Source organism: Haematobia irritans, chromosome 3 (genome assembly GCF_050003625.1).
Source record: "Haematobia irritans isolate KBUSLIRL chromosome 3, ASM5000362v1, whole genome shotgun sequence".
NCBI classification, from domain to species: Eukaryota; Metazoa; Arthropoda; class Insecta; order Diptera; family Muscidae; genus Haematobia; species Haematobia irritans.
In genome coordinates, this window is record NC_134399.1 from 223,242,344 (window position 1) to 223,266,793 (window position 24,450).

At 28.0% G+C, this 24,450-nt stretch overlaps 1 protein-coding gene across 4 annotated transcripts; it reads right to left on the reverse strand.

Annotated features, from left to right (window-relative positions):
* C3G (C3G guanyl-nucleotide exchange factor) lies at positions 1–23,460 on the reverse strand. Of its 4 annotated transcripts, none has more exons than XM_075303173.1 (21): positions 23,280–23,460; positions 22,469–22,724; positions 22,193–22,401; positions 21,900–22,090; positions 20,796–20,986; positions 20,621–20,731; positions 20,434–20,553; positions 20,251–20,351; positions 19,876–20,070; positions 19,094–19,613; positions 18,843–19,027; positions 14,229–14,252; positions 13,896–13,992; positions 13,418–13,829; positions 12,752–12,923; positions 12,518–12,686; positions 12,329–12,446; positions 11,847–12,247; positions 11,661–11,786; positions 11,063–11,194; positions 1–4,801 (listed from the first exon to the last, which is right to left on the reverse strand). In XM_075303173.1, the coding sequence occupies exons 1-21, from the start codon at positions 23,287–23,289 to the stop codon at positions 4,663–4,665; spliced, it is 3,879 nt and encodes a 1,292-aa protein (XP_075159288.1). In that variant the 5' UTR covers positions 23,290–23,460; the 3' UTR covers positions 1–4,662. The 4 variants fall into 4 exon arrangements, with proteins under 4 accessions (XP_075159288.1, XP_075159291.1, XP_075159290.1 ...); XM_075303176.1 differs by lacking the exon at positions 23,280–23,460 and adding an exon at positions 22,994–23,143; XM_075303175.1 differs by lacking the exon at positions 19,876–20,070.
* Positions 23,461–24,450: the final 990 nt, after the last annotated feature.

Consider the following 24,450-nt stretch of genomic DNA (forward strand, 5'->3'; position numbering starts at 1 on the left):
TTTTTTTTTTTTGTAACAACAGACAATTTATTTATATATTTTATTTTACTGTTTTTATTATGTAGTTTTGTATTATTTTCGAAATAGGACATTTTCAAACTATGTACTAGAGGAGGTGGAATAGGAATCGAGTTAAGGAAAATTGCACAAAAAAAAAAAAACAACGGATTAAAATTAAAAAAAAAAAAAACAAATTAACAATTTAATGTAGTTAAAATGGAAAACAAAAATATATGATTACAAAATGAAGGCTTTTGTGGTGGTAGTTGTGATTTTAGAGGCGCGGTGATTACTGGGTGCTGATTTTTGATGCTATATACGACAGTATTTAATTATAGACAATGATCATTACCAACAACAAAGTCTCTATGATTTGAGTATACAAATTAAAATCGGTTCTTATTTGTTTTTGTTTTGTTTAAAATATAATTGTTACTTATGAAATATATATCTAAAATAAATTAATATAAATATATAGTAGTAGCAATGAAAGGTATGTATTTATATATACATAAATTAAAGTTATGTGCTTTTGCCAAAAAAAAAAAAAAAAAATATATTAAAATATTATTCTTATAACATAAAAAATGCTTTTTTTATAACACTTTTGTTACAATTGTATCGATAATCATATGGGACCAAAAGGGAGATACTACATTTCTATTTAAAAAAAAATGAGAGAACAAAACATATACTAAATTTGGGATAGGGAATTTCCTAATCATATCCTGTTGGATTTCTTTCTTTCCTTAGTTTTCTGTTTGTTAATGCACAAATACAAATTCTTTAAAAGATGATTAAAAACAAAATAAGATCCATAACAATTTTTGCAGTGATTTTTAGTTTTAGAAACGAGAACAGAACTATACATGAATACAGTACATATACGATAAATATATATTTCATATATATGTTATGTATGTATGTATTTACATTTAAAAAGACAGTCTTGATTCTTTGTGTTTTTGTTTTGCATGTTTGTTTTTTTTTGTATGTGTTTTAAACTTTTTGGTATATGGTGTAGGCTTGTGTGTGTGTTTTTTTCTTAAATTTTCTATTTTTTTTGGAAAGTTATGTCCGTTTGTAGTTTAAGTGTTTTTCTTTTATATAGGAAACTTGTAATAAGGTAAATATGGCATTTGAAAACGACACCTTGGAAATTCGAATGAAGGCATCGGAGAGTATGTAAATGGAAACACATATATATGGTATACCATGTATTGAATATGTATTCGTATGATTAATTTTGTGAATGGATGGTGTATGATGTTTTTTGTTTTAGGGGAAATTATTCATACAACTAAGTAAAACTTTTCTTTAAAATTAGTATTTTCGTGCAACTTTTTAGAAAAGTGCCAGATATTGATTACATTTTATCAATTGCTTTTTTTCTAGCAAAATTTCAACAACCCTTCATAAAAGCAGGAAACATTGTGGTTAGAATTTTTTTACATAATGGTAGAGTATTAAAAAAAAAAAAACGTTACAGATAATTTTATTTAAAAATATAAACTATTAATTTGTAAATAGCATCATAATATTTATATTTCAATTTTAATTGTTTACAATTTAAATGATCAATCAGATTGCAATACATGCTTGAAGGGAAATTGTTCACACTGAGAGGTTTTTGGTATATGAGCAAATCTTATAATTTATATGGATTGAAAATCAAATCAAATTTCTTTTCAGAAAATTTTAAATAAAAAAACAAATTAACCCCCATTTTCATAAAGCTCCGTTAGTGTTCCGTTAACTAACCAACTTTTAAATCGTATTATGGACGAAGCTGTCATCTTCCATATATATTCCATATGCCAGTTAGGAACTTAACTGACGATAATTTTTCAGTTAAGGTGGGTATTAAGTTCGAGTTTAGCCGCTAAAAACGTCATTTTTTCACGATTACTTTTCTTTAATAATCCATTTTAAGGAATACAAACTTTGTGAAAATTTGCTTGCCCCATCAAGTTCTAATAAAATTTGCAACAAATACGTATAATTTCATGCATTTTTCTTACTGATTTAGTTTTCACTTTAGCGATTTTAGCGGCTTAACTCGAACTTAATACTCACCTTTAGAGTTAACTGGAGAGAAGATATTTGCAATTTATTTTCTGTTAAGTGGCAGTTAAAGCCCAGGGGAGCTACATGAAAATGGTCGTAAGTCCTATATGCACAACGAATACCTAAGTACACAAAATGTCATTCATCTATATTTCTTGTTATATTATCTATCTTTTACTACTACTGCAGTAAAGCTTTCTTCTACAGATAAGATGAAGGAATTTAATTGTTTGTAGTTATTGAAAAGAAAATTCTAGAAAATTCAACTTTGACAAAGGGTCATTTTCATTGCCTTTAATATAGATCTGAGTGGAGGATATGGATCTATTTGTGTCTTACATGCCAAATTTCTAGTTGGAAACACACATGGAAATTGAAACAGTGCACCATTTCCAACCATAGATAAATAACATATAGATAACCAATCCCTCTCCACGGCAAAAATGTTTCAGTTCCCAAAATGAATTTTCTGACATTTTGTTTTATGTTTACCTCAAAACTAAATTTTGTAATTTCGCCGTTTTGGTCGCATTTTTTTTTGTAAATATAAATATTTAATATGATTATAATTCATTTATTGTATCAAAAGTGTTCAAATTGTGGATAAAATCGGAAAATTCAAACAAGAAATCTCGAAGAGAATTTGGAATGTCCCCTATTTTCTTCGTTAATTCTTCATCTTGGGAACTCTCAAACCGCGTTTGACACCGATGGGTCATCTATTATTTAGTTATCTATGATCTCAACTACAAATTAGATTATTAAATTATTTTTGTTTTTTGTACATACTTCATAGCTGCTATTTCGAATAAATATTAGGGCCGGCTTCTCATTGTCTTCTTAACATATCGTAACGCTGATTCCATACAAAAGTTTTACTAACCGGTAGTCTATCCTCTGGTTAAGTATTATCGAAGATGAAAATATTGTAGTATTTTTGTATATTTATGTAACAGTTTGTATTTAAGAATACAAAAAGTACATAAAAACTAAATTATATCCGTGACGGATATACTTTATTGAATATAAATCGATGTAAATGAATTTCTGGTGCCTCTGATAATATAATCGGTAATACTGAGCCTTCAAGGTCAAAGCAAAAATAAGTTTCCATACTGTAGGCACTAATTTTCTGCACAAAATTTTCTGTGCGGAATTCAGCGTAAGCCTAACAAAGATAGGTAGATATTAGTGATGCTAAAAACATTTTTAATGTTCGGGCCGGAAGATAATGTTCCACTTTATTTTAAATTTTCAGGTATGCACGGTTGCGGAGAAGGGAGAAACTCATCCGAATTCTTTTAAAGTTCTCTTTTCTTACCAAAAGTCATTTCTGGTAGATTTGTTGCCCCGTCATAAATTTTGGATTGGTATCATGTATATCTGATTGGTAGGTTGGTCAGAAAATCTGGTAAATATATTTAGAAATTTGAAAATTGTCTCTCATAAAGTTTGAGAGGCTTCATTTAAGCATTGGTTCGAAGCTACGATGAAATTGGAAAAAGCTATATATTGCAAATTTTTTAAAAATAAAATAAAATTTACTCCGTCAAGTTTAAAGTTCTCTTTTCTTACCAAAAGTCATTTCTGGTAGATTTGTTGCCCCGTCATAAATTTTGGATTGGTATCATGTATATCTGATTGGTAGGTTGGTCAGAAAATCTAATAAATGTATTTAGAAATTTGAAAATTGTCTCTCATAAAGTTTGAGAGGCTTCATTTAAGCATTGGTTCGAAGCTACGCTGAAATTGGAAAAAAACTATATATTGCAAATTTTTAAAAAATTTTTAAATTTACTCCGTCACAAATTTTGGATTGGTATCATGTATATCTGATTGGTAGGTTGGTCAGAAAATCTAATAAATGTATTTAGAAATTTGAAAATTGTCTCTCATGAAGTTTGAGAGGCTTCATTTAAGCATTGCAAATATTTAAAATTTACTCCGTCATAAGTTTAGGATTGGTATCAGGTATATCTGATTGGTAGGTTGGTCAGAAAATCTAATAAATGTATTTAGAAATTTGAAAATTGTCTCTCATGAAGTTTGAGAGGCTTCATTTAAGCATTGGTTCGAAGCTACGATGAAATTGGAAAATGGTATATATTGCAAATTTTTAAAAATAATATAACGTTCAACGTCTTGCATGTATGTAAGATATTTTGTAATCATATAAAATTACAATTTTTTTTTTTTAAATTATATACAAATTCTATTTACAAATTAATAATCTACACTGAACATTATTTCCGCTTACAATAGCATAGTTCTTGTTATCACTTGAAGGGTTATACAAATTTTCTGTAAATAATCTAAAACAAACAACATGCATGCATAAAATTTAATCTCATAAAACACTTTAAAATTAAACCATTTTTCCCATCGTTCACATCATTCGTTGTGCAAGTAAAATTAGAGTTTGTTGTTTTCTTTTTGTCATCATAAAATTCTATTTTCACATCATTGTAGAATTTGGATTTTATTTATGTTTCTTTGTTTGTTTGTTCTTTCTGCTGTGATAGAAATTTGCGTTCTCCATTCTTTTCAACGGTTCACTCCGGTGTTGCTCCTTAATGTACGTACATAGATTACGAATTAATTATTTACAATTAAACGTTTACCACCTCTTGGCTTAATAGTTTCGGAAATTTGCCACATTTCTTCTTCACCCAAAAAATTTTCGAAATTTTCAAAAAATCTTATAATACGTTCGTTGCGTCGATATGTATAGGAGCTGAAAAAAAATGTTTGCAATAACAAAAAAAAGAGGAGCTAAGTAAAATACAATACCAAATCATGGTATACAATTATGAACAATAGTTTTGGCTATGCAGTGTGTATAAATTATCATGTAGTGGAAATTTGAAACAAAAGGAAATTATTTTTTTTTATACATGGGATTTATCACAATGGCCTGAATAGCCTAAGTGAGCCTGAAAAAAAACCGGGCTGCCACTTTAACCCTTGTGCACTCCTTGGATAACCCAGTCAGAAATTCCTGATGGTTATAAATATTGAGCGTTGTAACAACGTTGGAAGCTAACGTTGAAACAAAAAATTAATTGACGGTTTTTAAAAAGTATATTTTCCACAAAATTATCGTTGAAAATGCATTTTCCTTCATTTTTCATATAAATTGAAGGTGTACACTAAAAAACAGTGAACCTACCAGGAAGAACAATTTTAGTTAATTTTACAAATGTAGGCAATTGTATAAAGTTTTAACTAAACTAAACTCTGATTTCACAAGGGGAGCGAAAATACACCTATAGGGGGTCTCAAAAACTTCTGTGGAAAAGATCTGGAAAATGTTTAATATTTATGTGAAAAATCTTTTCGATAGCTTATTTTAATTTAATTATTGATGTAATTCCCTCACTTACACAAAACACAATAAGTTCATGAGCTAAAATAGAGTTAAAGTGACTTTAGTGTCCTCGAGAGTTCACTTTTTTAGTGCAGCTTTGGTTTTTTGAATGGAAAATGTATAGTCAAATTAAAAAATACAATTTCAATTTTCAGTGTTTTTTATTGGTTGTAAAAACCATCGATACACCGTATAACGATGTTATCATTTTGGGGTTGTCAAAGCGTTCGTTAAACAATCGAAAAAGAGTATAAAATATTGTTTTCATGACGCTTTGAAAACGTTGTTAAATACGATCGATACACCGTAGAATGATGGGGTTGTAACAACGCTTTTTCCCCACCGTGTATCAACCTTTTACAATGCTTTTCCGATGTTTTTTTTCTGACTGGGAAGTGACCTTTCCACGTGTGGATTATTATAGCGGATTATGGAAATATTTTATTTTTATTATTATCTTCTAAAAACATACATTTCCTCCCTGTAATGGATAAATAAAAGTTTCAGAAAAATATCCAATAACTAAAGGAATAAAAATTACGTTTTAAAATCAATGTTGGGTCGAATTGACCCAAGGAGTGCACAAGGGTTAAATTAACCTTATATATGGGATTTTACACAGAAAAATATCACCAAAATATTATCAATTAAACAGATGATTGATTGATTTCATTAAAAAAAAAATTATTGTCAATTAAGCCATTGTTTGAATTTTTAAAATTTTTTTTTGTTAAAAAATTAATTGATACAATTAATTTTTAATCAAACTCGAAAGACTAATTCAGTTTTTTAACCAAACAAAAAAGTGATTGAAAATAGTTATAAAAAAATAAATTAAAACCTTTATTGATACAAATAATTTTTAATCAAACTCGAAAGACTAAGTCAGTTAAAAAATTATAGATTTTTTTTTTAATTTTTAATTAAACATTAGTTTGAAACAATACATTTTTTAATCAAACTTAAAATTGATTGGAAAAAGTTATAAAAAAATAAATTTAATTGAATCAATTGAAAAATTATTTGAAATTTGCTAATCAAAACACTTATTGTTTTAATCAAGAATTTTTTACTAATTAATTTATTCAATGTTATGTAAATATTTCTCTTTGTATAACCTTGGGCCAATAAATACAAATTGAAAGAAATTAGTCTAGGTGATGCACGGAAAATAAAATTTCCGATTCAATTGAATTGTCTACAATCACGAAAATGATATTTTAATTGGTCATACAAAATAATTGATTCAAAAATAAATTGATTTTATTATTTTAGTTGATTCAAAAGTTAATTGATTTTATTAGCAAATTTAAATTTATATTTTAGTTGATTAAATTATTTTTTTTTTGTATTTTATAAAAAATATCGAATAAAATCATATTATCGAACTCAATTAATTTTTTAACCCTTTCAATACCGAAATAAACCTAATGTTAAAAACTTTAATGTTTCTTCTTTTTTACTAGTACTAACAGCATGTATAACAAAAATTGTCATTTTGAGAACCTCCCTCAGTTACTTCAAGAGCTATATGAGATTGTTCTGAAAAACTTGATTCTTGAATAGTGACCAAATGACCTTACGAAAATAAGCGCTATTTGGCCTATAATATCTTTCAAAGTGTGAGAAAAAATACAAAAAATCCGAAAAAGTATCAGCTATAGTTCTTGTGTGAATGTCTATTTACTAGAAACATACAGTAGAAAAATTGCCTCAAATTTTCATATTTTTCGTTTATTTCAATACTTCAATACTTTTTATTTTTTATTTATTACTTCCCAATTAGTTAATATTTTTATACCCTGCTCCACACTGTGGAACAGGGTCAACAGCACCCAGAAGGAGACGAGATAGACACATGGTGTCTTTGGCAAAAATGCTCAGAGTGGGCTCCTGAGTCGATATAGCGATGTCCGTCTGTCCGTCTGTCCGTCTGTCCGTGAACACATTTTTGTAATCAAAGTCTAGGTCGCAGTTTTAGTCCAATCGACTTCAAATTTGGCACAAGTATGTGTTTTGGCTCAGAATAGATCCCTATTGATTTTGGAAGAAATCGGTTCAGATTTAGATATAGCTCCCATATATATATTTCGCCCGATATGGACTTATATGGCCCCAGAAGCCAGAGTTTTACCCTAATTTGCTTAAAATTTTGTACAAGAAGAACAATTAGTACTATAGTCAAGTGTGCCAAATTTTATCGAAATCGGTTCAGATTTAGATATAGCTCCCATATATATCTTTCGCCCGATATGGACTAATACGGTCCCAGAAGCCAGAGTTTTACCCCAATTTGGTTGAAATTTTGCACAGGGAGTAGAATTAGCATTGTAGCTATGCGTGCCAAATTTGGTTGAAATCGGTTCAGATTTAGATATAGCTCCCATATATAGCTTTCGCCCGATTTACACTCATAGGACCACAGTGGCCAATTTTTTGCTCCGATTTAGTTGAAATTTTGCACAGGGAGTAGAATTAACATTGTTGCTATGCGTGTCAAGTTTGGTTGAAATCGGTTCAGATTTAGATATAGCTCCCATATATAGCTTTCGGCCGATTTACACTCATATGACCACAGAGGCCAATTTTTTGCTCCGATTTAGTTGAAATTTTGCACAGGGAGTAGAATTAGCTTTTTAGCTATGCGTGCAAAATTTGGTTGAAATCGGTTCAGATTTAGATATAGCTCCCATATATATGTTTTTCTGATTTCGACAAAAATGGTCAAAATACCAACATTTTCCTTGTAAAATCGCCACTGCTTAGTCGAAAAGTTGTAAAAATGACTCTAATTTTCCTAAACTTCTAATACATATATATCGAGCGATAAATCATAAATAAACTTTTGCGAAGTTTCCTCAAAATTGCTTCAGATTTAAATGTTTCCCATATTTTTTTTTACTAACATTGTGTTCCACCCTAGTGCATTAGCCGACTTAAATTTTGAGTCTATAGATTTTGTAGAAGTCTATCAAATTCTGTCCAAATCGAGTGATATTTAAATGTATGTATTTGGGACAAACCTTTATATATAGCACCCAACACATTTGACGGATGTGATATGGTATCGAAAATTTAGATCTACAAAGTGGTGCAGGGTATAATATAGTCGGCCCCGCCCGACTTTAGACTTTCCTTACTTGTTTATTTATAATTAATGTTATACTAAATAATTTGTGCAATCATATTTCTACCACTTGAATCCACATACTATAATTATAAGATTTAAAATCTTGTCGTATGTGAAAGCAAAACTAAATAAAATACAAATATTGTTAAAGAAGTTTATAAAAATGTATTTTTATAAACTTCTTTAACTTATGCTTATTTAGATTAAAGCCTCTACTTTAAAATAACATCGAGAAATAAATCGAAACTAAGTGGGAAAATATAATTTGGTGTCTTTTTCGAATGTCCTCCTAAGTGGACATCGGTAGTGAAAGGGTTAATTAAAAACGTAACTAACTTAGTATTTTTATTTGAATAAAAAAAAAATATTGTTTCAATTAATTTTAATTAAAAATTAAAACAAAAAGTTTTTAATTAAAAAAATCAATAGTTTTTAATTAAAAAAAATCAATCATTTTTTAACTGACTTTAACTTCCAAGTTAATTGCGTCTATTAAGTTTTTAATTGAAAAAATGTTTAGATTCAATCAATTTTTAATTTGGAAATATTTTTGTGTGTGTTGCTGTGGTAAAATCTGTGGACCTCTGGTACTCTTTCTGATTCTATCACGAAATTAATTGATCCAATTAATTTTTTATTTGAAATGTCTTCAATCACGAAAATTATAGTATCAATCGCAGTTTTAATTGGCCATCAAAACAATACTTGATTCAAAAATTAAATGATTTCATTAGTAAATTTCAATTTATTTTTTAGTTAGTTCAATTATTTTTTTTGTATTTTATTAAAAAAAAAGATCGAATATAATCAAATTATCTAACCCAATTATTTTTTTAATAAAAAAATTTAAATATTTTCAATAACTTTCTTAACTGTTTGAATAAAAATATTATTGCTACAATTAAAATTGTAAATAAAAATTAAAAAAATAATAATAGTTTTTAATAAAAACTTTTAAAAATTCTATCATTTGTTTAACTGACTTGTAAGTTTGATTAAAAAGTTAATTTTTTATTTGAAATGTCTTCAATCACAAAAATTATAGTATCAATCGCAGTTTTAATTTGCCATCAAAACAATACTTGATTCAAAAATTAAATGATTTCATTAGCAAATTTCAATTTATTTTTTAGTTAATTCAATTATTTTTTTGTATTTTATTAAAAAAAAGATCGAATATAATCAAATTATTATTATTTTTTTTTATTAAAAATTTAACTATTTTCAATAACTTTCTTAACTGTTTGAATAAAAATGAATAAATAGTATCAATCGCAGTTTTACTTTGCCATCAAAACAATACTTGATTCAAAAATTAAATGATTTCATTAGCAAATTTCAATTTATTTTTTAGTTAATTCAATTATTTTTTTGTATTTTATTAAAAAAAGATCGAATATAATCAAATTATTATTATTTTTTTTTATTAAAAATTTAACTATTTTCAATAACTTTCTTAACTGTTTGAATAAAAATATTATTGCTACAATTAAAATTGTAAATAAAAATTAAAAAAAAAATAATAGTTTTTAATAAAAACTTTTAAAAATTCTATCATTTGTTTAACTGACTTGTAAGTTTGATTAAAAAGTTAATTACATTTATTAATTTTTTTATTGAAAAAATATTCAGCAGTGGTATTGTATATTGTATAGTGGTGTAATAATATTTCTGGAACTGTGGCTCTCAAAGAATTTTTTTTTCTAATTCACGAAATTAATTGATCCAATTATTGTTTTAATTGAAATGTCTTTAATTGTGTGTGTTGGTGTGGTAAAATCTGTGGACCTCTGGTACTCTTTCTGATTCTATCACGAAATTAATTGATCCAATTATTGTTTTAATTGAAATGTCTTCAATCACGAAAATGACAGTTTAAATCGCAATTTTAATTGGGCATCAAAAACAATACTCTATTCAAAAAATGTAATTGATGTTAATTGCAATTAATGCATTTTAATTTTTTCAATCACTATAATATACCTCAATCACTTTATATGACTAAAAAATTTTTATGTGAAATAAATGTTTAATTAAAAATTTAAAAAAAAATCCATAATTTTTTAACTGACATAGTCTTCCAATTTTGGTTACAAAGTTATTTGTTTCAAATTTATTTTAATTAAAAAAATTGCAATCATTAACTTAATGTTTCTAGTTTGATTAAAAGGTTAATATAAAATATTATCAATTAATTTTTTAATCAAGTATTTGTTTGATGCCCAATTGATGCGAAATTTAAGGTCAAAAATACAATTTTTGTTCAGGACCAGACATCATCATAATTAAAACAAAAACTTATAGGCCTTGAAAAATAAACATATTCGAAATAAATAACAATTATACATAACATTTTGTATGTATTTCAAACGAAAAACTCTGGAGAGACATAGTTGGGAACAATAAGTATAAGAGTAATTAGGAGGCATCCTAAACCTATTTTCTTAGTTTAAATATCGTCTTTTCCACATAACTAAATGAATAGTATAGCAACTTACCATTTCTTAAAGCGTTTCATATTTACAATAATTTTGTACTGTTGCCAACGTTTGGAGAAGTTTACAACGCCTTCTTTTAAATAGTCAGGATTACCTACGTGAACAAATGTCAAATCTTGTAACACAAGGCCACTGCAAAAAGAAAAATATACGTACATTAGTTTAAAGCGTACAAAAATATTACAAATAAAGTTCAAAGCTATATGTGATTTTCATGACGAGACTCTCTAAGTTAGAAGTGCATCGAAATGAAACTGTTTTTATATTATTTTATTTTTGGATAAGCTAAATGACTGCAGTTGTGAATTATTGTGTATTGGTGAACAGTTAAATAAAAATATATAGATATAGCAATACATATATACTAATACATAGTTTTATTATTAGTTTTATTAACATACAAATTTGAATTTAAATGTTTTTTTTTTCATATTTTTTTATATATATTTTTTTTACCTTGTAGACTTAGTTACAAATATGTTGAAATTCATATAACATAATATAATACATATGTGATCATTTTAATTTTTATATCCAGTGAGCTAGAATGTGTGCTTTTTCCCCTATCTAAGCTATGTATATCCTTTTCAATACTTACATATAAGGTATACAAGGTGGTGATGTTTCCTCCAAAGCTTTACGATAATTTCGAAAACTAGAACTTGAGTCGATTATATTGCAATTATTTTTCAAAGTTTCTTTTATGGATTTATTCCACTCGAGTCTAAAAATACAAAGGAAAAATTTAACAATTGTATGCTTATTGCATTTTCATACTACATACCTCCTTATAGGTGCAGAATCAAGGGCAGATAATAAGGCCAAATATGAATTGTAATTGTGCATCTTCTTTAAATGTGACATGATTTTTATAAATTTCTCAACATATCTCTCACGTTCTTTGGCACAGTTTAACATAAGAATTTTTGATCGTACCCAATAGGACATTTTATTGAAATGTTCTGTGAACTTATTCAAATTTGGCGATTTTTCTTCACACTGATCTTTGGCAAATATTAACACTTCGGGTATTTCGATCTTTTGAAAGAGTTCGGCATCGAGTAAAGTCATTTGTTTTGCTATCTCATTGGCTTTGAAATCTAAAAGACTGGGCTGTGCAATAACTGTGGAAAACATATCATTTGTGGGATAGGCAGGCAAACGTGATTCCTTATACAAATTAACCTATAATCGAAGGATAACAAAAACGAAAAACAACAAAACATATTAAATTCATTTAATTAGTTGCAATTGTTTCAGAAATACCTTTTCGACAATTTTATTACGTAGTAATTTTGCCAAATACAATTGGCCGGCACATACAAGTTCATAAACAAATTCCACCAACAATGTAAGTAGATTGGGAGAAGTTAAATCAGTACATCTGCAGTTAAATCAAATGTGAAGGCTGTTAAATTATGTTTAATTTCTCACAATATTTTCTTTGCAACTTACGTTAAATCATTGACAACCCTAACGAGTAAAGAGAAAGTTTCTTTTGCAGCCTTTTGCTTTTGCTCATTTATTTGGCAGAAGAATACCGTATAACGATGTGTTAATTTCTCTATCAAATCAATTGGCGCTATGAATGTACGGAACGTTGTTATAAATGCTTCAGTGAATGCTATGGATAGATAAAGGATGAATTCAATCGCTGTCCTGAGAATTAGTCTGTGCAAATATACTAACCTTTATCAGTGACTTTTTGAACACGACTTGCATGTACTATTAAAGCATCGATGTAACCTCCTTTTACTTCGGGCCCCTCTTCATTTTCCTTTTTAAATATTAAATATGGCGCTATATCAACTTCTTCCAAAATATTGGGTAGGTGATTAATCTCCTCAGTAGACAATGGACTCTAAAATAAATATGAACATGGGATTTGTTAGTTTTATATTTGGATATTACTGACTCAAGACGCATTAGCTCGTGACAACTAATGCAGAGTTTAGATGGTGCTTAAAATTAATTAACAAAGCGCAAGTATTTGGGAGAATTTGAAATGTGATTATCGATTTTAATTAAGCATTAACTTTTTTTTATTCAAATTAATGGACTCTAAAATAAATATGAACATAGGATTTATTCGTTTTAAATTTAAATTACTGACTCAAGACGCATTAGCACGTGACAACTAATGTAGAGTTTAGATGGTGCTTAAATCAATTAACAAAGCACAAGTATTTGGGAGAATTTGAAATGTGATTATCGATTTTAATTAAGCTTCAACTTTTTTTTTATTCAAATTAAAATTAATTTTTATTTTAATATATTAATAGATTTAATTAAGTGAGAGAAATTACTATTTGACTGTAGTCATAATACAAATTTATATACTTCCATATCCCTTACCTTTCTATTAAAGTTATTATAATTGACCATTTCTTCAACTTCAGTAGAATAATCACCATTAGGACCCATTTTATCAAGGGTAGGAGAATTTGGAGTTCGTGGAGCTGATGTATCGTAGACATTTTGTAATTCATGTGAATGAATTAATGCGGTCTCATCCTCACACTGATCACCAACCTCTTCGGAGAGTGTGGACATCATTTCATTGGCACCCGAAATACTTAGTATTCTGTGATCCGATGTCAGATGTTTCGGTTTTGGACTAGGAGGTGGTGTTGTTATAATTGTAGGCGGTGGAATGGGTGACGTTGACGATGTCGCCGATGATGAACATTTCCATTGTTTACAACTTTTCGGTGGTAGAGCTGGTGGGGCTTCCGATAATTCTTCTTTGGCAAAAGTGGTTGCAATGCTATATTGAAAAATAGATCGATTATAAAAGTATTTATCGGAAAGAGAAGTCACTATATTGACATACTTCATAGTTTGGCTGTGTGTTATATTTCTATTCAAATTGTAAGTATGTACGGTATGACGTTGTGTAGATGCCGAACATATTTCCATATATGCCAAAACTGTTTGCGTGTTGAAAGGGAAGGAAAGAAAACAAAGAACATTTAGAATTGGTGTACACATAGGTTAATATGTAAATAGTGGAAGAAAGAATACATTTTTTTTACAGATCTATTAACATTGAGGATACATTTTAACAATATCTTAATTAGCTATTGGATATAAAAGCTTTTTTGAATTGCCTACTTTACTTTCATGGAGTTGGTGGCTTTTTCAATGCAACTATCTAATAACTTACCTGAAAATGCCACGCTTTGAAACACTATTTGGTAGTATTGTTTTTAGATATTGAGAAATAAAAACAGACGTACAAAAGATTTATACAATGTTACATATTGTGAAAACAAACTTTGCTACATCATGAATGAGAATGTCATTTCGGGAAAGTGTAAACATAATTGAGTGTAAGTGATTGAGTTGTTGATAGAAAGATGGCAAGTGTTATGTTGTTAAATTTGTTGGTCTGTTATTGATAGGAAATTTCGAAATTCGGATTGTGAAATACAATACACCTATACATACATGTATTTTCTTTTTTCATATGATAACAAATATTTACAATACGGTCCATTGAAGGAAAATGAAACACATATGAATTCATCGACATATCAAATAGATATTAAACACAATTGCACTTTAATAAGATTAAAAGATGAGTTTTCGTAAAGAAAATTAATAGTTCATTCCAATATGTATAAATTGGTGTCAAATTACAAAATAAAATACAATTATGAAATCTTTAATTAATTGAAAAAGTGAAAATATGTAGTTGAAAATGTAGAAACCCTTTACTCGGATACTTGATCAAAGAAAATCCATTTGAGTCACAAGACAATACAGGTAGTTAACAGGCATTAGTACACATTTATTAACTCTAGGGACCAGGTATTCCAAAAATTAGCTTCCCGCCCCAAAAAAAAAAAAAATGATTTAACGTCGAAGAATATCTAACAAAAACATTTGAAAAAATCTCATATCGCGCGTAATAGGCAATATATGATAATCCTACTATTTAAAACCGCACATGAAAAAAATATTACCCAGGACCGATCTAGCCATTTCCATCTGTCTGTGAACACATTTTTGTGATCAAAGTTTAGGTCGCTTTTTTGGCCCAATTGACTTCAGACTTGACACAAGTATGTTTTCTGAATGAAATCAGTTTTACACTGATTTAGTTTATATTTAGCAAAATTGAGAGTGTCGTAAAGTGTGCCAAATTTGGTTGATTTAGATAAAGGTTCAGATTTAAAGTTCCCATATATAACTTTCGCCCGATTTAGATCCATGAAAATTTTGTCAGAATAAAGTTTGACAAATTTTTCTATAGAAATAAAATTTTGACAAATTTTTCCATAGAAATAAAATTTTGACAAAATTTTCTATAGAAAAAAAATTTTGACAAAAATTTTTATAGAAATAAAATTTTGACAAAATTTTCTATAGAAATAAAATTTTGACAAAATTTTCTATAGAAATAAAATTTTGACAAAATTTTCTATAGAAATAAAATTTTGACAAAATTTTCTATAGAAATAAAATTTTGACAAAATTGTCTATAGAAATAAAATTTTGACAAAATTTTCTATAGAAATAAAATTTTGGCAAAATTTTCTATAGAAATAAAATTTTGACAAAATTTTCTATAGAAATAAAATTTTGGCAAAATTTTCTATAGAAAGAAAATGTTGACAAAATTTTCTATAGAAATAAAATTTTGACAAAATTTTCTATAGAAATAAAATTTTGACAAAATTTTCTATAGAAATAAAATTTTGACAAAATTTTCTATAGAAATAAAATTTTGACAAAATTTTCTATAGAAATAAAATTTTGACAAAATTTTCTATAGAAATAAAATTTTGACAAAATTTTCTATAGAAATAAAATTTTGACAAAATTTTCTATAGAAATAAAATTTTGACAAAATTTTCTATAGAAATAAAATTTTGACAAAATTTTCTATAGAAATAAAATTTTGACAAAATTTTCTATAGAAATAAAATTTTGACAAAATTTTCTATAGGAATAAAATTTTGACAAAATTTTCTATAGAAATTAAATTTTGGCAAAATTTTCTATAGAAATAAAAATTTGGCAAAATTTTCTATAGAAATAAAATTTTGACAAAATTATCTATAGAAATAAAATTTTGACAAAATTTTCTATAGAAATAAAATTTTGACAAACTTTTCTTGGGAAATAAAATTTTAACAACTATATAGAAACTAGATTTTGACAAAATTTATATTTATGTAGAAAATAAATTTTGACAAAATTTTCTATAGAAATAAAATTTTGACAAAAATTTCTATAGAAATAACATTTTGACAAAATTTTCTATAGAAATAAAATTTTGGCAAAATTTTCTATAGAAATAAAATTTTGACAAAATTTTCTATAGAAATAAAATTTTGACAAAATTTTCTATAGAAAGAAAATGTTGACAAAATTTTCTATAGAAATAAAATTTTGACAAAATTTTCTATAGAAATAAAATTTTGACAAAATTTTCTATAGAAATAAAATTTTGACAAAATTTTCTAGAGAAATAAAATTTTGACAAAATTTTCTATAGAAATAAAATTTTGACAAAATTTTCTATAGAAATAAAATTTTGACAAAATTTTCTATAGAAATAAAATTTTGACAAAATTTTCTATAGAAATAAAATTTTGACAAAATTTTCTATAGAAATAAAATTTTGACAAAATTTTCTATAGAAATAAAATTTTGACAAAATTTTCTATAGAAATAAAATTTTGACAAAATTTTCTATAGAAATAAAATTTTGACAAAATTTTCTATAGAAATAAAATTTTGACAAAATTTTCTATAGAAATTAAATTTTGGCAAAATTTTCTATAGAAATAAAAATTTGGCAAAATTTTCTTGGGAAATAAAATTTTGACAACTATATAGGAACTAAATTTTGACAAAATTTATATTTATGTAGAAAATAAATTTTGACAAAATTTTCTATAGAAATAAAATTTTGACAAAAATTTCTATAGAAATAACATTTTGACAAAATTTTCTATAGAAATAAAATTTTTACAAAATTTTATATAGAAATAACATTTTGAGAAAATTTTCTAAGAAATAACATTTTGAGAAAATTTTCTATAGAAATACAATTTTGACAAGATTTTTCTTTAGAAATAAATTGTTGAAAAAATTTTCTTTAGAAATAAAATTTTGACATTTTCTATAGAAATAAAAATTTGGCAAAATTTTCTATAGAAATAAAATTTTGACAAAATTATCTATAGAAATAAAATGTTGACAAAATTTTCTATAGAAATAAAATTTTGACAAAATTTTCTATAGAAATAAAATTTTGACAAAATTTTATATAGAAATAACATTTTGAGAAAATTTTCTATAGAAATAAAATTTTGACAAGATTTTTCTTTAGAAATAAATTGTTGAAAAAATTTTCTTTAGAAATAAAATTTTGACATTTTCTATAGAAACAAAATTTTGACAAAATTTTCTATAGAAATAAAATTTTGACAAAATTTTCTATAGAAATAAAATTTAGACAAAATTTTATAAAAATAAAATTTTGACAAAATTGTCTATAGAAATAAAATTTTGACAAAATTTTCCATAGAAATAAAATTTTGACAAAATTTTATAAAAATAAAATTTTGACAAAATTGTCTATAGAAATAAAATTTTCATAATATTTTATATAGAAATAAAATTTTCATAATATTTTATAGAAACACTTTATTCCATGGCATACAATGGGATGCAGATGCATCATTTCGGTTAGAAGCGGACACGAATTTTTTTTGGTGGGCCAAACGCTAACTTATAATCATGAAATTATTTCGTGAGCACTCGGCCCACTTATCAGTGTACCTCACTGATTTGGACAATATATCCCATAAATGTAGGAATGATGAAGATGGTGCCCATTGGAATTGATCCACCACCCAATTTTATTACTTGAATATTTAGAAGTACATTTTCGTTCATAAATGGTGATTGAACTCCCGTTTTCATTTCTCGAGCAAACGATCACCGTCTCCTGGTTTTGTACTTCAAAATCAAGATTTTATTGGAGCTTGCCAGCTAGTATGACATAAAATTGTATATCTATTTTCAACTTTTAAATTATTACAGATTTTCTTTAAGAAGCAAAAACTTATTGGGGGTATTTGAGAACCAGAAAAATACTGACAGCATTGCTTACTTTTTTTTGGCTACCTATAAGTCAATTGATCGGTCTATGGGGAACTATCCTGCGGCAGTGTCGATTTAACAGCACTTTTACAGGTGTAGCACACAAAACTAAGATATTCTGCGGGCACGGTGGCAAAGTGGTACACTTCGAGTATTGTTTTGGTAGCAATCAAACAAATGTGATAAAAATGAAAGAACAAATCTACTAGGACTCGAAATCAGTCAGAAGATGATTATTAGAAATTTTAGGATACAGAAAGTCGATTTCCATGCTATTCGATTTATCCCTTTATTCTTATCACACAATTTGTAATCAATAACAACTGTAGAGAGAGTTATGCTCTATATTTCCTTGTTATTAATGCAATCCTAGAGCAGTTCTATAGACTCATTTTTTATATTGAACAATAATGGGCATTTTCTTGTTGATACTTAAAATTATCACAATAATTATTGACCACAATATTTTAATAGGAACAATAAGAATTTAACATATTACATTCCTAACTTTGACGGGTAGTTTTTTTTTTGTGTTATGTTTTCAATAGAAAACGCGTTACGAAAAAGACACTTTTAATATGATATTGCGATAAATGTACAGTGTGTATAATGATGAAAATGAAATTGTGGTAAATATTTTGTTTTAATTATTACTTACTATGTTTCTTTTTCATTGGCAACGGGGGTGGTTCTTCTCCATCCAAACCAAGATTAATGGAATTACAGCTTACAGCAGGCATATCTAAACGACGAGGATCTAAACTCTTATGTTTCGATTGCCATTCAAAAGTGCGAACTTGAACATGTCGCCGTATCTCAGGAGATTCAGGTTTTTCAGTAGAACTAAAACATATAATTTGAGTAAATAAAAAATATTTACTTCACTATTTCAATCAGAGTTTTACTCACTTGTCTATTGTATCAGAGTCATACGAATTTAGTTTCGTAAGTCGTGATAGTTTTGGTGGTAGTTCTGGTGGTTTATCATTAGAAAGTGATGATAGTACATCTTCGTTTGAAGTTATATCCAAACTATTGGTTTGTTTTAAAATAGCACTGGTACTGGAGGCGGTTGACATTGCTTGAAATTGTTCCAGTAGTTTCTTCTCCGCCTCGAATTGATCCGGAGATGAAATACGTCGTCGTTCATCTTCACTTGATATACGCACCGCTGTCGAAGCTTCAGATATACTACTCGTACTAGTACTCGATATACACACAGACGAATTTTTCTTTGTACTCATCATTGTTTGCTGCTGATGATATTGATGTTGTTGGAAACTCTCCTCATTTATGCTATTGTTGCTACACATATACGTTATATCGGATGTGGAATTACTCGATTTGGTGGACGATTGGAAACTAACATCAGACGAGTATTTCGAATAACTTTGTGTTGAGGTGCGCATGGAACAAGTCGAATGAAAGCCTATGTATATAAGAACAATACAATTAAATGAGAAAATAAGTAAAAAAAACGTTTTATAACAATTATTGAAACTTAAAACGGCAAACAAATAAAAACAAAATACATGCATTACAAACAAAACGAAAAAGAGAAGTAGTTGATATAAATTATTAACGGTCGAATGAAAGTTAAGGTCAACGACAGCATCCACTCAATGGTTATCATTCAAAGACAAACAGCAAATTTTCTATGACAACAAAAACTTTTAAGAAAACCATAGTACCAGATTCATTTGAATGACGGTGATTGTTCACTTTGCGTAGTTCCGTTTTGGAAATGTCATCGTCCATTTCGTTTGCTATTTCAGCTATTGCACCAGTTGAAGAATCTCTTTTTTCCTTGGTATCATTGGGTTCATCTTTCGATTTTTTAGCTTCACCACGAACACCGCAACACTGCACATCATCAGCAATGTTTTCTAAATAGTTTTTTGTTTTGTTTTAGTTTTGATTACAATACATTTTAAGAGAATAATAATAAAACCTAAACATTGGACAAAAGATATCCTCCTATCACCACAAACACATTAGATTTTCATAGAAACTAATATTACACTTCTTCTTATACTTTTGCAATGTATTTACACTGGATAACTTACTACAGGCCATATTGAATTCATGATATTCCTCCTCCTCCCGGGAGTGGTCTAAAGAACATTGACTAGAATTTTCATCAGGCGAACAAGAACGTACCGTTAGACTGAAAACAATAGCACAAGATAACCACATTAAGAGGTTCAAATTCATCTTGTCATATGGATTAATTATAATTTATATCTTACTGGTCTACACCTATGGTATATTCTGCATCAGAATTGTTGCTGGTATTTGTATCATAATTGTTTTGTGATTGATTGGGTTGGCTGTTTCTCTTTGGTGGTAATGGCGGAGGATTGTGTGGTCTGGATAATGGAGGCAGATGGATTTTTAAGTAAAGAATTAGGTGTATACTAACGGAAGGATATTTACCTATTAGGCAATGGTGGTTTAGGTGGGGGACTGGACTCTCTTAAAATATTTTCGGTACTGTAAGATACATGTATTGGATTGGATGTTGTTTTCTCAAGAATATCTCGTTCTCTGTAAAATTATATGTATTTTCATTAAAATGTTATGCATTTGTATTGATTAGGTTCTGCCATACTTTGGTGTCAATTTTATATCTGGCAAAGAAGTACGTTGAACGGAACCTTCTACAGATGGACGCATTAACAAATTGTGTGAATTATTTGTAGGGGTCAACGATGGCGTTTGGGTTTCTGTTGCAGTGATGTCATATTGAAAGGCCAGTTCCTCTTTTTCCTTCAGTCTTTGCTGAGCCAATGTTGCCAAGTTCTTAAAAAAAAAAACAAGACAAACATTTTATTCAAATAATTAAAAATGTATATTCCTAGTATTATATTAATTTTAAATTGTACCATTTATTTATTTCAATAATATTTTACAATCAGGAACAAAACGTCAAATTTTGAATTTTGTAAAATTTGAAAAATTTGACATTTCTATTTTCGAAATTTTAAGTCGATTTTCCAGTTTTAAAAATGTTGAATTTGAAAATGTCCACTTTTCGAATTTTTCAAAATTTAGCCAAGTCGATTTTTCGATTTCAGTTATTAGATATTCGTAATTTCGAGATCTAGCAAAATATCACAATAAAATATCATTCTTATTTTAACCGATAGAATTATGGACTCCAATAAGAAGATGCAAGACAATTACAACAAGGATACTCAGAAAACATTATCACCAAAATTTTCCAATTAAATTTTTATATAAATTTTAAAAAATATTCAATTAAAAATTTAATCGATGCAACATTTTTTTAATTGAAACAAAAATCAATCACAAGGATTTATTGTATAAATTATTTTTTAATTGGAACAATTAATTGATTGATACTATCATTTCTGTGATTGAAGACATTTCAATATTAAATCAGTCTTACAGTACATCTTTGTACTTTTGTACAAGAGCACTTGGCAAAAGGAAAAATCGGAAATTAGGTTGAGTTTAAAAAATATTTTCTTTTTTGTGTGCAATAAAATATGCTAATATTGAACAAGAAATCTCCTGTGTATTCTAATTGCAAATTGAAAAAAAATCTGCTCAAAACCTAATGAGGGTAGACTGACTCGTCTTTCCTCAAGGAAAGTTGCTACTTTTTCATAAAAACCCATAGCTTCTGGTTATATTAAATTTTAAGCAAATCAGACAATAGTACTTTGGGCAGAAGCCTTTCACAACTTACCCGTACAGCCTCTTCTAGCAAATCCACAATTTCTCGTACATTATCACCATTTAATGATGCACATTCCTCAGATTCATCACTCAACATAACCTCATCGCAAAGCTTGATGACTTTCCCCAACGATTTATAGACTTGTTGCGTAGCCGACAATAGAGAGGTATTGTTTTCAGCCAGCATGTATGCTTGAATTACTAAAACGGCAAGAGTACATATTTGGTATTATTAGTCATCATATAATAAACGATAGACTTTTTTATTATGAAAGGAATGCAAATAAATGCAAAAATACCAACCCGAAAACATATTGGCTGTAATATCTAGGAGAACAGTACCATTGCCAGGCACAACTTCCAATCTTTTCTTGAGTATAATCTCCTTGAAATGCTTTAAAGCATTTGTTATATCTTTGACATGTGAATCTAACGATTGTGATGATTTGGCCACTTCCTCGGCTGTCGGTGGTGGTTTATTTTTATTCCTTGGACTTTGTGGAGAATGTGATCTGTAAAGATAGGATTTTGTTCATATACAAAGGGAGTTTCAAGGCATACATCAAATCCACAACTCACCTCCCCAACGTGTTGGTAGTTGTACGCATTAAGGAAATTTTTTCAAACAGATCGTCCTTGAATGATCTGGCTCTTCTTGCTAATTTAGTTCCTTTGAGACTGTTCTTGTGGCCCGATGATCCTGTTGTCGCACTGTTGTTGCCTACCAAAGGTGTCTGTTGAGTGGGCGTGGCTGGCGAGGTGTTCGACGAACCATAAAGATTCGACTGTGACGACAGGGACGAGTTCGGTGTGGACGGAGTGCTGATGACACTGTCTGTAAGATGATAGTAGAATATATAACTTCTTCAACAATCGTATTAAGAATTAAATATTAATAAAAAATTAGCTATTTGTGAAGTAGTTGGCGATATTGTTATTTAAAAATAGAATAAAATTTGCAATAGGCTATTTTCACCGTATATAACGTATGAAGAAATTAATATTTTATTAAAATCCTTCGTATGACCAATTGTAGCACTTGGAGTTTAACATTACTTCACCCATGTAATGAATGATGTATGTTTTTTTTTTACTACTATTTACGTCGTTCTCTATCGGTGTGTGGGGATGATATTGACGAAGGGTAGGGTATAATCGACTAAGTTTTGGTTATTAGATCACAATTATTTTTTATGTCTATATTAATATGAAAAATTATTTCCAATCAGCATCCGATGAATTTTAATTTTTCAATCCGCGATACAAAATCCGTACCGTAAATATAAAATATATTGGTATGAATCAAGATCTACATTACGCACACACACACAAAATACATAGCTGTTTTGTACTCATATAAATGCTTCTTCTTCGCGTAAAATGTGTGTACCTTGCATCATTTTTATCAGCCTCCTCCTTTTGTTTTTTCGACAATATTAAAACAATCTTCAATGGAATTTGTTAGTTTATTTCACTGTCCAAAGAATTTTCGCATTTTCGAAGGATTTCAATCAATTTTACTTATATTTTTCTTGAGATTCAACAGCAGCAGAAGAGATTTCTTGTGACACGACCCGTATTTGTGTTGGTGAATTGGTAATCGACAACAACCGATTATAAATATTTCTTATCGATATTTTTGCAATTGATTTGATGAATGATATATATTGAAATCGATTCAAACAACGACATCTGTCGGAAAAAATTTTCCTAGGAAATAGTATGTTCTTCGATTTTCTTCATTTTTTTTTATAGTGTTTATTTATTTGCAAAATATACATTTGAAAAAAGAAAAACTTAAATAAACAAAAGTTAACAAGATTTGGTGAAATAGCTATATACAACGTCCCGTGCAAGGACAATCTAGTATACCCTGCCAACATTTTTTGAATTTGGGGGCTCTACGTCGAAAACAATCATATACGACATCAAAAACTCGTCGGAAAAGCGCCGTCACTATTGAGAAGTTGTACCACGCCATGTTACTACGAAAAAGTTTCTCATCAGTGCAATTATTAGGTGCCTATTTAGATCAATTTCGAAGGACGCCAATAAGAACCCCTGCAAATTATCAGAATCATTGTGGTCAAGTAAAACACGATTGTGTAGATGTTTATTGATTTGATTAAACATTTATAACTTCTTATAAATATAACATTTTTCGGTTTATCTCATCACATTTAACATAATTTTTTGCATTAATAAAATAATGATGTTGAGTTTTAACCCTGCCAACATTTTTTGAATTTGGGGGCGCTTCTGAGAATCCCCAGTACGTTGAAAACAATCATATACGATATCAAAAACTCGTCGGAAAAGCGCCGTCACTATTGAGAAGTTGTACCACGCCAAGTTACTACAAAAAGGTTTCGCATGAGTGCAATTATTAGGTGCCTTTATAGATCAATTTAGAACGACGCCAATAAGAGACCCTCCAAACAATCAGAAAAAGCACATTTTAAGATAGTGGTAAAAGAATCATTGTGGTCGAGTAAAACACGTTTGTTTAGATATTTAATAATTTGATTAATTATTTACAAATTCTGAAAAATATAACATTT